Consider the following 12,561-nt stretch of genomic DNA (forward strand, 5'->3'; position numbering starts at 1 on the left):
TACAAACTTCCAGTTATAAAATGAACAAGTCCTGGGGAGGTCACGCACAGCATAGTGACTACAGTTAAAGACGTGGTATTGCACATTTGAAAGCTGCTAAGAGAGCAGATCTTAAAAGTTCTCATCACAAGAGGCGCACCTGGGTGGCTCAGTCAGTTGAGCATCCGACTTGGGCTCAGGTCCAAATCGGGCTCTGTGCTGACAGCTCAGAGCCTGGAGCCTGCTTCAGATTCAGTCTCCCTCGCTCTTTGCCCCTCCCCCTCTCATGCTCTGACTCTCTCTCTCTCTCTCTCTCAGAAATGAAAAAATCATTTAAAAAAAGTTCTCATCACAAGAAAAAAGTTTGTAATTATGTATGGTGATAAATGTCAACTAGACTTACTGTGGTGATCACAATATATATAAATATGATATTATGTTGTATACCTGGAATTAATATTATGTCAATTATATCTCAATTTAAAAATAAATAAAAGATATGGCATCTGGGTGGCTCAGTCAGTTAAGCATCTGACTTGGGCTCAGGTCATGATCTCACAGTCCATAAGTTCAAGCCCCGCACCAGGCTCTGTGCTGACAGCTCAGAGCCTGGAACCTGCTTCAGATTCTGTTTCCCTCTCTCTCTTCCTCTCCCCTGATCATGCTGTCTTTCTCTCTCAAACATAAATAAACAAATAAATACAATTATTAATTTTTAGAGATGTGATAGTGATATTTCTTGTTTAAAGAAATAACAAAATCTTTTTTTTTATTAATTTTTTTTAAACGTTTATTTTTGAGACAGATAGAGAGACAGAGCATGAACGGGGGAGGGTCAGAGAGAGGGAGACACAGAATCTGAAACAGGCTCCAGGCTCTGAGCTGTCAGCACAGAGCCCGACGCGGGGCTCAAACTCACGGACCGGGAGATCATGACCTGAGCCGAAGTTGGCCGCTTAACCGACTGAGCCACCCAGGCGCCCCAAGAAACAATGAAATCTTTACAGATAAAATGTGATGTCTGGCATTTGCTTCAAAACACTCCCAAGAGAGGGGCTCCTGGGTGGCTCAGGCCGTTAAGCATCCGACTTCAGCTCAGGTCATGATCTCATGGTTTGTGAGTTCAAGCCCTGTGTCGGGCTCTGTGCTGACAGCTTGGAACCTGGAGCTTGCTTCAGATTCTCTGTCTCCCTCTCTCTCAAAAATAAATAAATATTTAAAAAAATTTTTTTTAATAAATAATAGAAAAAAAAAACCACTCCTGGGGGTGCCTGGGTGGCTCAGTTGGTTAAACGTCTGACTTCGGCTCAAGTCATGGTCTCCTAGTTTGTGAGTTCGAGCCCTGCGTTGGGCTCTGTGCTGATAGCTCAGAACCTGAAGCCTGCTTTGAATTCTGTGTCTCCCTCTTTCTCTGCCCCGCCTCCTCTCGCACTCTCTCTCTCTTTCAAAAGTGGATAAACATTAAAAAACAACAATAACAAAAAAGAACAACAACAAAAAAACCCCACTCCTGAGGGAGAAGAGGAAGAGGCCTGGTGGGGCCTGGACTGGTAACTGTTGAACAGAGTGATAGGAACATGGGGATTATTACATTCTTCTTTTTGTTTGTTGTACTAAAAATATTCCATAATAGGGGCACCTGGGTGGCTCTGTTGGTTAAGCATGTACACTGTTACCCATAGCAGTTTTTATTCTTAACAGTAAAAAATTAGCAACCCAAACGTACATCAAGACGGAAATAGGTAAGCAAAGAAACACAACTCAGCAATCAAAAGGAATTAACCACTGATCCACACAACACAAGGAGTCTCAAAAACATGCTGAGGCAAAGAAGCCAGATAGAAGAGCAAACACTGTGTGATTCCCTAACACAGAACGTCTGTACAGGAAGGAAGACGCCCTATGCTGCTCCCCTGTACTGACACAAAGCCTGTTCTCTGGGCCGGCCAGCAGCATGGGGGCGAGGGACACTGGAGTGATGCAAATACTCTGCATCTTAGATATCGTCGTGTAGTGTTACTTGGGTGCATACTTTGGCCAAAACTCATCAACCTGCCCACTTAAAAATGGGCTCATTATACCTGTAAGTTCCATCCAATCAAGTCGACTGAAAACCTCTCAATGAATGGTACCTTTAAAGCTGGTGTGCTTTACCGGACGTAAATTTTACGCCCTTACCCCCAAAGAGAATATGTCGAACCCCAGTTCAGTATGTGAGAAATGAGTGCCGTGCAGGGAAAGATGGTGCCAGTGAGTGGGCAGAGGGACAGACTGGGACAAGCAAGTGTAACAACATGTCAATCACTGCAGAACCTAAAGACTGCATATTAGGAATTTTCTGTACAATTCTTTCAACTTCGCTGTATGTTTGGCATTTTCATAAAATGTTGGGGAGAGCACTGGTGTGGACGAGCACAAGCTCTCATTTCTCACCAGCCCCCGGGGCGATGGCCTGCTGTGAATCCAAGTAAGAGTCTCTCTTTAAATCATCCTGACAGATTTATGGGACTGCTGTTTTGGGACATACTAACCCTTGAATAGCATTACGGTTTCAAAATGCTGTTCTCTCATCCTCACAAAGCCCATGTTTATTTAGTGCCCACTGTATGCAGGCAGTGCGGGGTGGAGGGTCCTGGAAGCCACGACTCTCACTGGGTCAACCCTGTGACCAGGTGGGGGGCAACCACACATCGGCCTGCTCAGCACGGCTACAAAAGGTGCTCCAAACACTGAGGTAGAGACCAGGGCAGGCAGGCAGGCAGGGCGCCGAAGGGAACAGCTGTACACTTGGACTCATCGCACTCCGAAAAACAGGCCAGAAAAGCAGCGAGCCGCCTGGGCCCACCTGCAGCACGCGACTCATCCACTGGAAGCTGTCCTCCTCGGAGGCATCAGGCCGCTGCTCAGCCACAAGCACGATCCGGTCATCGTGCAGCACCGTCACGGAGAACACGGCAATCCTGGGGGAAGACGAGGACAAAAATGACCACCCAGCAAAGGGCACTGAGCAGGACACAGACACTCGCTCTCACTTGGACGATGTGAAAGTGCTAGCGTTCACAAGCCAATCTAGCAACCGGCCGCTTGCTGCGAATCTAAAGAGCAACCAGTCCCTAATCTCCTACAGTGTGGCTGAAATAAGTTCCAATTCACTAAAACAAAAAGGACTTCGGGGGAAAGCAAAACAACCAGGCACATATCTTAAAAGACAATTTTCCTTAATTATAATACATGTGGTACATTTCCGTGTGCAGAAATCTTTGTCCACAAGTATTATGAGTTCTATGGGGTGCCTGAGTGGCTCAGTCGGTTAAGTGTCCAACTCTTGGTCTCAGCTGGGGTCATGATCTCACGGTAATGGGTTCAAGCCCCGCATCGGGCTCTGTACTGACAGCGTGGAGCCTGCTTGGGATTCTCTCTTTCTGCCCCTCCCCCTTTCTCTCTCTCAAAATAAATAAATAAATTCTAAAAATTTCTTTTAATAACTTAAACATCTTTAAAGATAAATAATAACTTAAAAGCCTGCTTCTCAGACGCTGCCCTCCCTCCATGCATGTGCCCCCTCCCCTGGGGTCTGCTTTCTGGACGCCAGCCCTTCTCTCACTCCATCTCTCTTAATTTTTCTTTTCAACTTTCTTTTTCCTTACTTCCGGAGAAGTTCCTTAATCTGACTTTCCAACTTATCACTTCCTTCTCTAGCTGTTATCTATCCTACTGTTTATTCCATTTATCATGTTTGTGTTTAAGAACAAAGAACTCCTTTCACGCGCTAGCATTCTTGGGACATTGTTCCTATAGGGCACACTCTATCGGCTGTGGCTCATTCTGAGGTGGTTACGGTGGTGGGGACAGGAAGGTACCCTGTCCAATGGCAGATGCAATCACCCAGACCTCCATTAATCACTTGAGATGGCATGGCTTTCTCAGGATTGGCCTTCGCCTCCAGGTACCACCAGGTTCCGGTGGCCTCCCTAATCTAGTCCAGAAACAGGTGTGGGCCACCCTGACCTTATGCCTATGGATACCCACACCAACAGTGTCCCATTTTTGCTGTGAGGGCAGGTCACGATGTCCTGGCGTCCCATGCTCTAGGCACCCATACAGGCTTGCCCTGCCAGTTTCTCCAGGGTGGTCATCCCCCACCCCTGTAGTCCTGACCTAAGAGAAGGGCCAGCAGTGCCCACCATTTGGCAGAATTCCTTAAGGATTTCTTTAAGGGATATTCAAAGGCAGGGTCTAGCCAGGCTCAGGGGTACCTTAGTGTGAGTAACAAGAGCCCCCCCTTGAGAAGAAAATTGAAAAAGCTCCGTCAGTTGAATGGGCCAACTAGGAGACCAGGCTGCTCCTCCAGGGCAAAGAGCTCAGGAAGTGAACAGAGTCAGACAGGGTTTTCCTCTCCTCACCCCAGCTGCCCTGGGTCTAGGCCAGAGGTCCATTTATTGGCTCAACAGAAATGAGAATCTTTAAAGGGCTTGCCTAACACACTAGAAAAGCTGAATTGATTCTTATCCCAGGAGCAAGGTAGGGCCTCTGTGTGTCTCGCTGAACCTTAGCAGAAGAGACACTCGGCCATCGGTGATTTCAGAGCACCTGGTACTTGGTTGTTTCGGTTTGCACGTCTAGGTTCTAGGATGCTGACCCAAGTGCTCCATGGGCCTCATCCTCTGAAAGAGCTGCGTGAGCACTGTGAGAGGTGAGGACAGAACAGGCTCCTGGCTGCAAAGATCATCCTCTTTCCGTGAAGTTTTCCTGATGGGCCGGAAGTTTTAGGTTTTGTGTATTCAAATCACTGGGCTTTCCTTCTACTGAAGACAGACTTCTCAACTCAAACTGTAAGTAGAGAAGGGATCCAGAGCCACAGCACAGGGACCCGCAGCGCATCACCTGCCTCTGTAGACAAACTTCATGGGCTCCACAGCCAGCGCAGTGGCCACGATGTCATCCGCGTTGTGTCTACGAACTCCAACCACCATTAGCCCATCCAGCTTGCCCACGACAAAAACCAGGTTATCCTGGAAGCAAGGACGCTGGTCAGGACTCAGGATACGCAGGCAAGCCCTGGGGGGCCAGGCAGCTGATGGCTGCTCCAAGCAGCCAAAAGCACATGGAAACCAAGGAACAGACGGGTCCACATGGCCCAGGGGTGGCTATGGGGTGGAAGGGTCATGCAGCCTGGTGGGCTGGGCTGGGGGCCAGGGGACATCTGGAGGGGAGTCGGCGGTGGAAAGGTGAAGCTGTACAGGACTCCTACTGCTACTGGGCCTACGGGCATTAGGAACATCCTGAGCTGACAGTCCTGTCGTGTTTGCTGTCCTGTGCACTATGGGATGTGGAGAGTAGTCATGGCCCCTGGATACCCAATAGATGCGGGCAGCGTCCCTTCCACTGAGGTGTGGAGGCCCAGGTCCTGGCAGCAGAACATACTCACAGGCCCGATGAAGCCCAGCAGCCCTGTCCTGGTGAAAGGCCTGTCAGACACGGGGGCTCCTCCTGCTGTGACCGGGACAGTCTGCATAGAGCAGAGAGGGGACAGTCAGGCTGTGGTCCATGGATAATCAACCAGCTGGCCAGTAAGACCCAGCAGGCAAGGAGGAGAGCTCAGCACACACTCTGCCTGCTGGCAGATGAGGCTGTCGCCCAAGGTTCCCTGGGCGGGGGAAGGAGTCCCTGCCAGCAGATGAGACCCTCCTGGGGCTCCCACACCCAGCATGGCCTGTGTCCCTCCTGCTACCCCCTTATTTCCACGTGTCCAGTGCCTGGCCCAGAGGAGTGGGCACTCATTGGACTCATCCCAACAAGTCAACACTTCCAACATGCAAAGTGCTGGCTTCCGGGAGCTGATCTTGCCCAGTGTGCTGCATCAGTGCTTATGGAACTTAACTCCAACATAAAGGTCACAAAAAGGTACAAACCTCAAAGACGCTCTTTGTGATTCCAAGTAGTCCATAGTACGCTGTGCCAGTTGCGCTGGAATTGACACATATTTCTCCAACCTCATCAGTTTTACAGAGATAAGGGGTACCTTCTACCTTCACAACACACACATCAGCTAAAAAGAGAAAAAGCCCTCAAAATCATAAGCATGGAAATACACTTAAATGGGTCATTCACAGAGATCTACTTGCTGCTACGTTTGCAGTTATGGAAACAAAACATTATATACGCAGTGTGTTCTTAGGATGAGTTCTAGGACATGTAGAATCCACGCTCTATGCAGGCGCAAATCTACATTTTATACGTAGTGTGTAACCACAACACAATGCATCCTGCACGTATAAGCCCAGGCTGACAGGATTCCACGCCCCCTCATGTGGCCCTCCTGAACCCACGGGACAGGCCAGCTGACCCCGTAGTTCCCTTGTCACTAAGCAGTTCCCCAGCAGACAATCCTGCCTGCTGCTGGCTCTGAGCATTGGGGACCTTGCCTGTCAGGTCACTGCAGCCCCAGGCCGGCCAGCCGTGCAAGAGCAGGCCCACAAACAGCTTCCAACAGAAGAGTGACGTGCGTGCCAGAACACACAGGTGTCTGTTAAAACAAACTCGGTCACTCAGTGATGAATTAAGCAGCCTGTGGGGGCCTGCGCACTGCCCTCCCTTGGACTCTAATACATGCTCCTGTCCAAAGACTCAGGCGATCAGGAAGACAAAGAAGGGGCACTCATTCAGCGACTTTTGTTTATTCACAAATAAAGTGGAGGCTGGTGCTCCTGTGCAGGTCACTGTGAGACCGCAGCTCACAGCCAGATACTCTCACAATAAGGCACGAAAGGCCGCAAATCCACTTCATGCGGGGCTAACACAGTGCAAGGTTAAGTATCTGCTTAGCAAGGTGCCATCAGCCCTCACCAGGCCAACCGGCTCCGCAACTCTCCCAGTGAACACATGCTGACCTGGGGAGCACTGCACACACACACCCAGAGGAGCACTATACACACACACACACACACACACACACACACACACACACACACACACATATAGGGGAGCACTATACACACACACCACACACCTAGGGGAGCACTGCATGCGCACACACATGCACACACCCGGGGGACCACTGCATACACACATGCACCGAGAAGAGCACTATGCACACACACTCCTAGGGGAACCCTGTGCACACACATGCACACTCCTCAGGGAGCACTGTGCGTGCACACACACACACACACACACACACACTCCTAGGGGAGCACTGTGTGCACACATGCCTAAGGAGGGTGGTCAAGATAGTTACCCATGAATCTCAGAAAGGCCTGCATGGTGAGGAGACAGCAGAGCAGCTGTGAGGTCATCGCAGTGAGGGGTAACCTCAGAGCAGCATGAACAGAGCATCCCCTATTCACAACTGTCACTGGGGACTCCTGGGCCAGGCTCAGTGCTCAGTTTCCCTCTGCGACACTTAGGTCGCTCTATCACCCTCTCCTGTGGCATTGCCGTGGGGCCAGCATTCAGGCGCACGGGGCCTAATGGGCAGGAGGGCTCACGTAGGCCTTTCTAGAAGCCACAGGAATTTCCTGGAAGCTTCAGGGTCATGCTCCTAATGTAACACATACTCCTTGCTGGTATAACCCAATTATCAGCCTGTTTACAGACGTGCAGTGAGGTTAAGTGCCTCAACGTGTGTGACACACGAAGCCTGTACCTGGCCTGCAGGGACTGCTCCGTTTCCCAGACACCGGACAAGCACAAGTCAGGTTCAGAGGCCACAAGCACACCCTCATATTTTCGCTCAACCTTAAATTTATCACAAGGGCAGGCAAAAACTGAAAAGATGTATTACAAATTAAAACACCAATTTATACAGAAAAACATTGTTAATAAGCCTTTTACTTGTGTGCTTGCAGAGCACTCCTTCAAAGCCTGGAGCACTTTGGACTCTCCTTCTGTCAACCGCTCGCAGGACAAGACACACTCCGGCTGCATCCCTCACCTCCAGGCAGCACCTGACCCACGTCCTGAACAGTAAGAACTGACAACTTCTCTTCAGTATCAACTCTGATCACGCCAAAACTGAGACCGCTCATCGACAGGACAGCTTTTCGTGGAGGAGGTCCTCCCAGGTCTGGTGGCCTAGAAAATGAAACCAGACCAGCTGACAAGGGGACAGAGCCCATGGGGGAAGGGACCCACGGCCCACCTAGCCTGCAGGACGATGCTGCACCAAAGCCCCTCTCGGCACCACACCCTGTGAGGACAACAGGCCACACGACTGGCCACAGCAGACAGTCTTCCTGAAGGCGCTGCAGCGTTTCCACCCCACGTGCTATTCCCCACGTGGGGACCTGCACACACCTCCCACCCAGAGGCAGGGTCTGCGTCCCTTCCTTCATCTGGTGGGCCTGTGACAACCGTGTAAGTGACACTTTGTGACTTCCCAGGAGGGGTCCTAACGGTGATTCAGCTTCTACCTGGCTGTGCTGAGACCTTTGCTGGAAGCCCTGGACAGCCAGGTGAGCAGAATGACGTGCCTGCACAGGCCCAGGGCAGCCCGCTCCAGAGACCAGAGACTGTGCTGGAAGCCACGTCTGCCAGTCCAAACTCTGGACACAGAAAGCAAGGGAAATACAATGGCTGTTGCCAGCAGGTGTGGGGGTGGGGTGCGCAGCTGCAGCTGGGACCCAAGTAACAAAGGTCAGTGTTTTCTCCAGTGAGAAAAAGCACACTGTTGGGCAAGAGAAGTCACCACAGAACAAAGGAATGAAGAACACCTTACGGCGTGTGAAGGATAAAGATGTTATTTTTCTTGCTGAGTTGTTAAAATTCTAGGATTATTGAAGACTTGCACATATGAAAGCACAGACTATGAATATACTAATCTAACAGTCTCAACTAACCATACCGCCCCCCACCCCAGGATGGCACTCGGAGCTCCTGGGGACAAGAGCCCTGGGGCAGGCGAGAGGTGACCTGGGAAGGAAAAAGTGGCCTGGGGAGCGCCATGGGTGTGGGAGGAGCACAGGAAGGACGAGACCCTGCCCTCTGGGCTGTGATGGAGGAGCACAGACGGCCCTGGGGGCTTCCCCGTGAGTGGGCGGTGCTAAGCATGGGTCACGGTGCTTCTCCAGGAAGGGTGAGGGCCCCACAAGCACAGACCCCCGTGCACTGCTGCCAGCACTGCAGATGCAGGGCCCTCCCCAGGGCAGGGAAGAGCCCTGGGCTGCTATGTTTACCGAGGCCAAGGAGGAGGAGAGGCGCTCAGGGAAGACAAGCCCATGATTACAGTCCTGGGAGCAGCTACACAGGTCCCACCACCAACAGGGCGAGGGGCATGTGCCCGGGGGACCGCGCCATCACTCTGCACACACGCCTGGGAACCTGGCACAGGATGGCGTGTTAATTGCTCCAGAGCGTTGATTGCTCCTACTGCTCAGAGACAGACGGGCTGTATTTGGTGCCACAGGTAATTCAGCTGTAGGAGTGAGAACTCCGTGTTTACAAGACTGAGCAAGCAACCACATTACCTGCGGATGGCGACCGTCAGCGCCTCAGGAGAACTGGCGCAAGGACAGATGACCTCTGGCCTCAGCCCTCTAGACTGGAAGACATTGAGGAACGCATCACAGGAGGATATGGACCCTGCGTGAGACAGAGGGAGACAAGCGGAGGGGTGGGCTGTTTCCATGAAAAACACGGTGCATTTTGAAATCACTAGCAGAGAAGAGTTGGAAATTCGTCCCAGAAAGCCTGTGTCTAACCCCTGCCGTGTTTCTGAGTTCTAACTCACAGCCAGCCTTGCCCTCACCCCTCCTCCCAGGTCTGCCGAGTGGGAAGTGACAGAGGAGTGTTTACAGGCAACTCTTCCTCCTCACAAGGCCCAGGTGCATGTAAGTGCCTGCTGCGGAAAGCGCCTTGGGGCCACGGGGTCCCTGCCATGAGCGGCCCATGCACCACCCCCAGTCTGCCCCCCTGCTTCTTCCCTGCTCTCCCTGGCCAGTCCGGGGCGTCACAGATGTGGAAACTCAGCTCCCCGGCAGGTGGGTGCTGCCTGCTTGGGGCCGCAATCATCAGGACCCCAGGGCTGTACCACAAACCTCAAGCTCTCTGCCACAGAGAGGCCCAGGAAGGGGAGGGGCCCGCGTCCCACTCGTGCTGGGCACTGGTAGACAGCAGAGGACACACAAGACAACCCAGCTCATTCAGGGGGCATGCGGAGCGGCAGGATCTGAGGTTTGTGGAGGATCAGGTCTGGCGAAGGGCTTCCTCGCGGAAGCCTAGTGACTGGGAGGGTGGAGGCAGTGCCAGGTGAGAAGCTGTTGGCAGTGGGCTGTTCAGGTGGCTCGGGGACACAGAGCAGCGAGCAGCTCTCGGTATCTTGGAGGCAGGATGGAGGGGGCCCTGCTGCGCCCACGTTTGGGTGGAGGAGCTAGAAGGCGGTGTGCCCTCCTGAGCGGTGGGGGACCCAGGGGTGCAGGGCTCTCAGGGCCCTTCTCACTAGGGGACTAGATGAAAGGCCAGCCTCTGGTCCAGGGTGGTTTCAATGCAAAAACAGCAGCACACAGCTGTTAAACCCACAAGAAAACCCACCTACCTGGTCAAGGGCTTTGTGCTGCATAGAAAACCCACCAAAGGTCAACGGAGCCTCCCCTGCGGCAGGCCTCGGACAGCCCCCAATGGGCAGCCACGCTCAGACCCTGTGCAGAGCCCAGGGCGCACATCAGCCGCCAGGGGAAATCCCACAAGGAGGTGGAGCCAGATCAGTGGGGCCACAGGGACCAAGGACGGAGGCTGGGACAGGCTCCCAATTAGCATCTACATTCTGGTCATTTCTTAATGTATCTTCTGTCAATGGTGTTAAAACTGCTTTTAAACTCAGAGCCTTCATAAACATGCATGGGAGATACCAGTGAGTACCCCCACCCCTCCTCGCTCCCCGCCACCAGGGGTTGTATGTCACAGCAGGTTACAGGACATTCATTTATTTCATGCACACGGAATGTCGCCATGCTGTTTCTTCCATATTCTACTAAAGCCTCTTCCCCCCAGAGTCAGGCCTGCGGGAGGAGAGGCCACGTCCTCCATCAGCTGGGCTTACTCACAGGGGTTTGCGCCATCGGCCACGATCAGCATGCGCAGCGAGCTGAGGCTGACGTCCCTCTGTCCTCGCTGAGCTAGGAGAGACCAGTGCATGTCTCGGGATTTCACCAGCGCGGCCCGGGCTGCAGAGGAGGAGCACAGACATGCCCTGTGTCATGGGAAAGTGGTGCCCTGGCACCTCACAGACACACATGCAGGTGCACGAGAGGACAGACAACACAGACTTGTGTTTCTGGCCACAGGCTCCCTGCAGCCATGTCCCATAGGCAGTGCAACTGTCCTGACCTGCTGTGTTTAAAAACCAGCTCTGAGGTCTGATTCAGACACAGAGATCTCAGATCTGTCTCCCAACTTTAATTTTCTCTTGGAAGCTCTATCTTGCTCTTCCCATGTCTGCTCTTCTGTCTTCTGTGGTCCCTACCTGAGCTGCTGACTCACACGGTCATGTGGCCAGGCCTGGCGCGTGCTGGGAAGACACCAGGATGTGAAGAGACAGACTCGGCCCTCAGTCCTGGCTGCGCACAGACTAGTGGGCCACACCTGCCAAATCCACCACAACTTGAGCTGTCCTCCATAAAACAGGAGAAACAGAGACAGCTACCACCCAAGGCTGCTGCAAAGATGCACAGCAGAGCACACGCCCAACGTCCGCATGTGGCCGCCAGCGCTGCGATCAGCATGGGCAGTCACCGGGGACAAGTTAGTGGGAGAAAAGAGACCTGAGGCCCAGCCTCTGGGCTTTCTGAAGGTGCCCCCCAGCCCTGCTGGAGTAGAGGCAGGGCCGAGGGTTGTGCAGGTGCTCAGGGAGCACTGCAGCTAACCAAGGCAGGGGGCAGGGCAGGGCACGGCAGGGCCCATGGGCAGCCCCATGGCACTCTGTCTACACTGCTTCCTTGGAATCAGCAGCTCTGCTAGTGGTGGCTTGAAAAGCCCGGCTTCAGATTAAAACCCTCTCTATCTACTACTAAGAATTGGGAGTAGTGATGTGACTGTAAAGGAAGTTTCAAGAGAATAAAATCAGAAGCCTATGGTCCTTGCAGGAGAGAGCTGTCATGGCGCTGTCCTCCACAAGGGTCATCCAGGCCGTGCACGCAGGTCAGGCAACGTCTGAGACGTGGTCACGGCACACGCGGGCTGTGGGGGCTCCTCAGCCTGCATCTGCAGTTCTGCGTGTCAGCTTTATTGTCTTCTTAATCTAAGTGACCTCTTTAATGAAGGGTGAATCCAACGACGGTGCTGTTTCCCGTTACCTTTATACGAACACACTTTCTGAATCCAGGACAGTGGGTTCACTTTCATCAGTGCGTACGGGATGCTGACCACGTGCATCCTATTCATAACACTCTGTGAAAAAAACAGAGGTGCTCAGGGGCAGGCCTCGTCCAGGGGCAGACAGCAGAGGGCCACATCACGCCAGAGAAGGCAAAGATAACGTCAATGGCCTTCTCATGATGACACTTCATTTCAGATAAGGGTTAATTACATCACCTAAAAATAGGCATTGGTGTCATCTATTGATATGAAGCACTAGAATCCCTCATTGCA

The 12,561-nt window shown here is 52.5% G+C and overlaps 1 protein-coding gene across 4 annotated transcripts in view; it reads right to left on the reverse strand.

Moving 5' to 3' along the window:
• DIP2A (disco interacting protein 2 homolog A) overlaps nt 1-12,561 on the reverse strand; it is a 116,769-nt gene that overhangs the window by 26,847 nt on the left and 77,361 nt on the right. For all 4 annotated transcript variants that reach the window (XM_042956561.1, XM_042956563.1, XM_042956562.1 and 1 more), the window contains 8 exons: nt 12,267-12,360; nt 11,019-11,138; nt 9,444-9,558; nt 7,913-8,052; nt 5,892-6,028; nt 5,408-5,488; nt 4,864-4,991; nt 2,825-2,939 (listed from right to left, as the gene is read on the reverse strand). In XM_042956561.1, coding sequence (XP_042812495.1) covers nt 2,825-2,939; nt 4,864-4,991; nt 5,408-5,488; nt 5,892-6,028; nt 7,913-8,052; nt 9,444-9,558; nt 11,019-11,138; nt 12,267-12,360 — 930 coding nt within the window. The remainder of the gene's footprint in view (nt 1-2,824; nt 2,940-4,863; nt 4,992-5,407; nt 5,489-5,891; nt 6,029-7,912; nt 8,053-9,443; nt 9,559-11,018; nt 11,139-12,266; nt 12,361-12,561) is intronic.

Source organism: Panthera tigris, chromosome C2 (genome assembly GCF_018350195.1).
Source record: "Panthera tigris isolate Pti1 chromosome C2, P.tigris_Pti1_mat1.1, whole genome shotgun sequence".
NCBI classification, from domain to species: domain Eukaryota; kingdom Metazoa; phylum Chordata; class Mammalia; order Carnivora; family Felidae; genus Panthera; species Panthera tigris.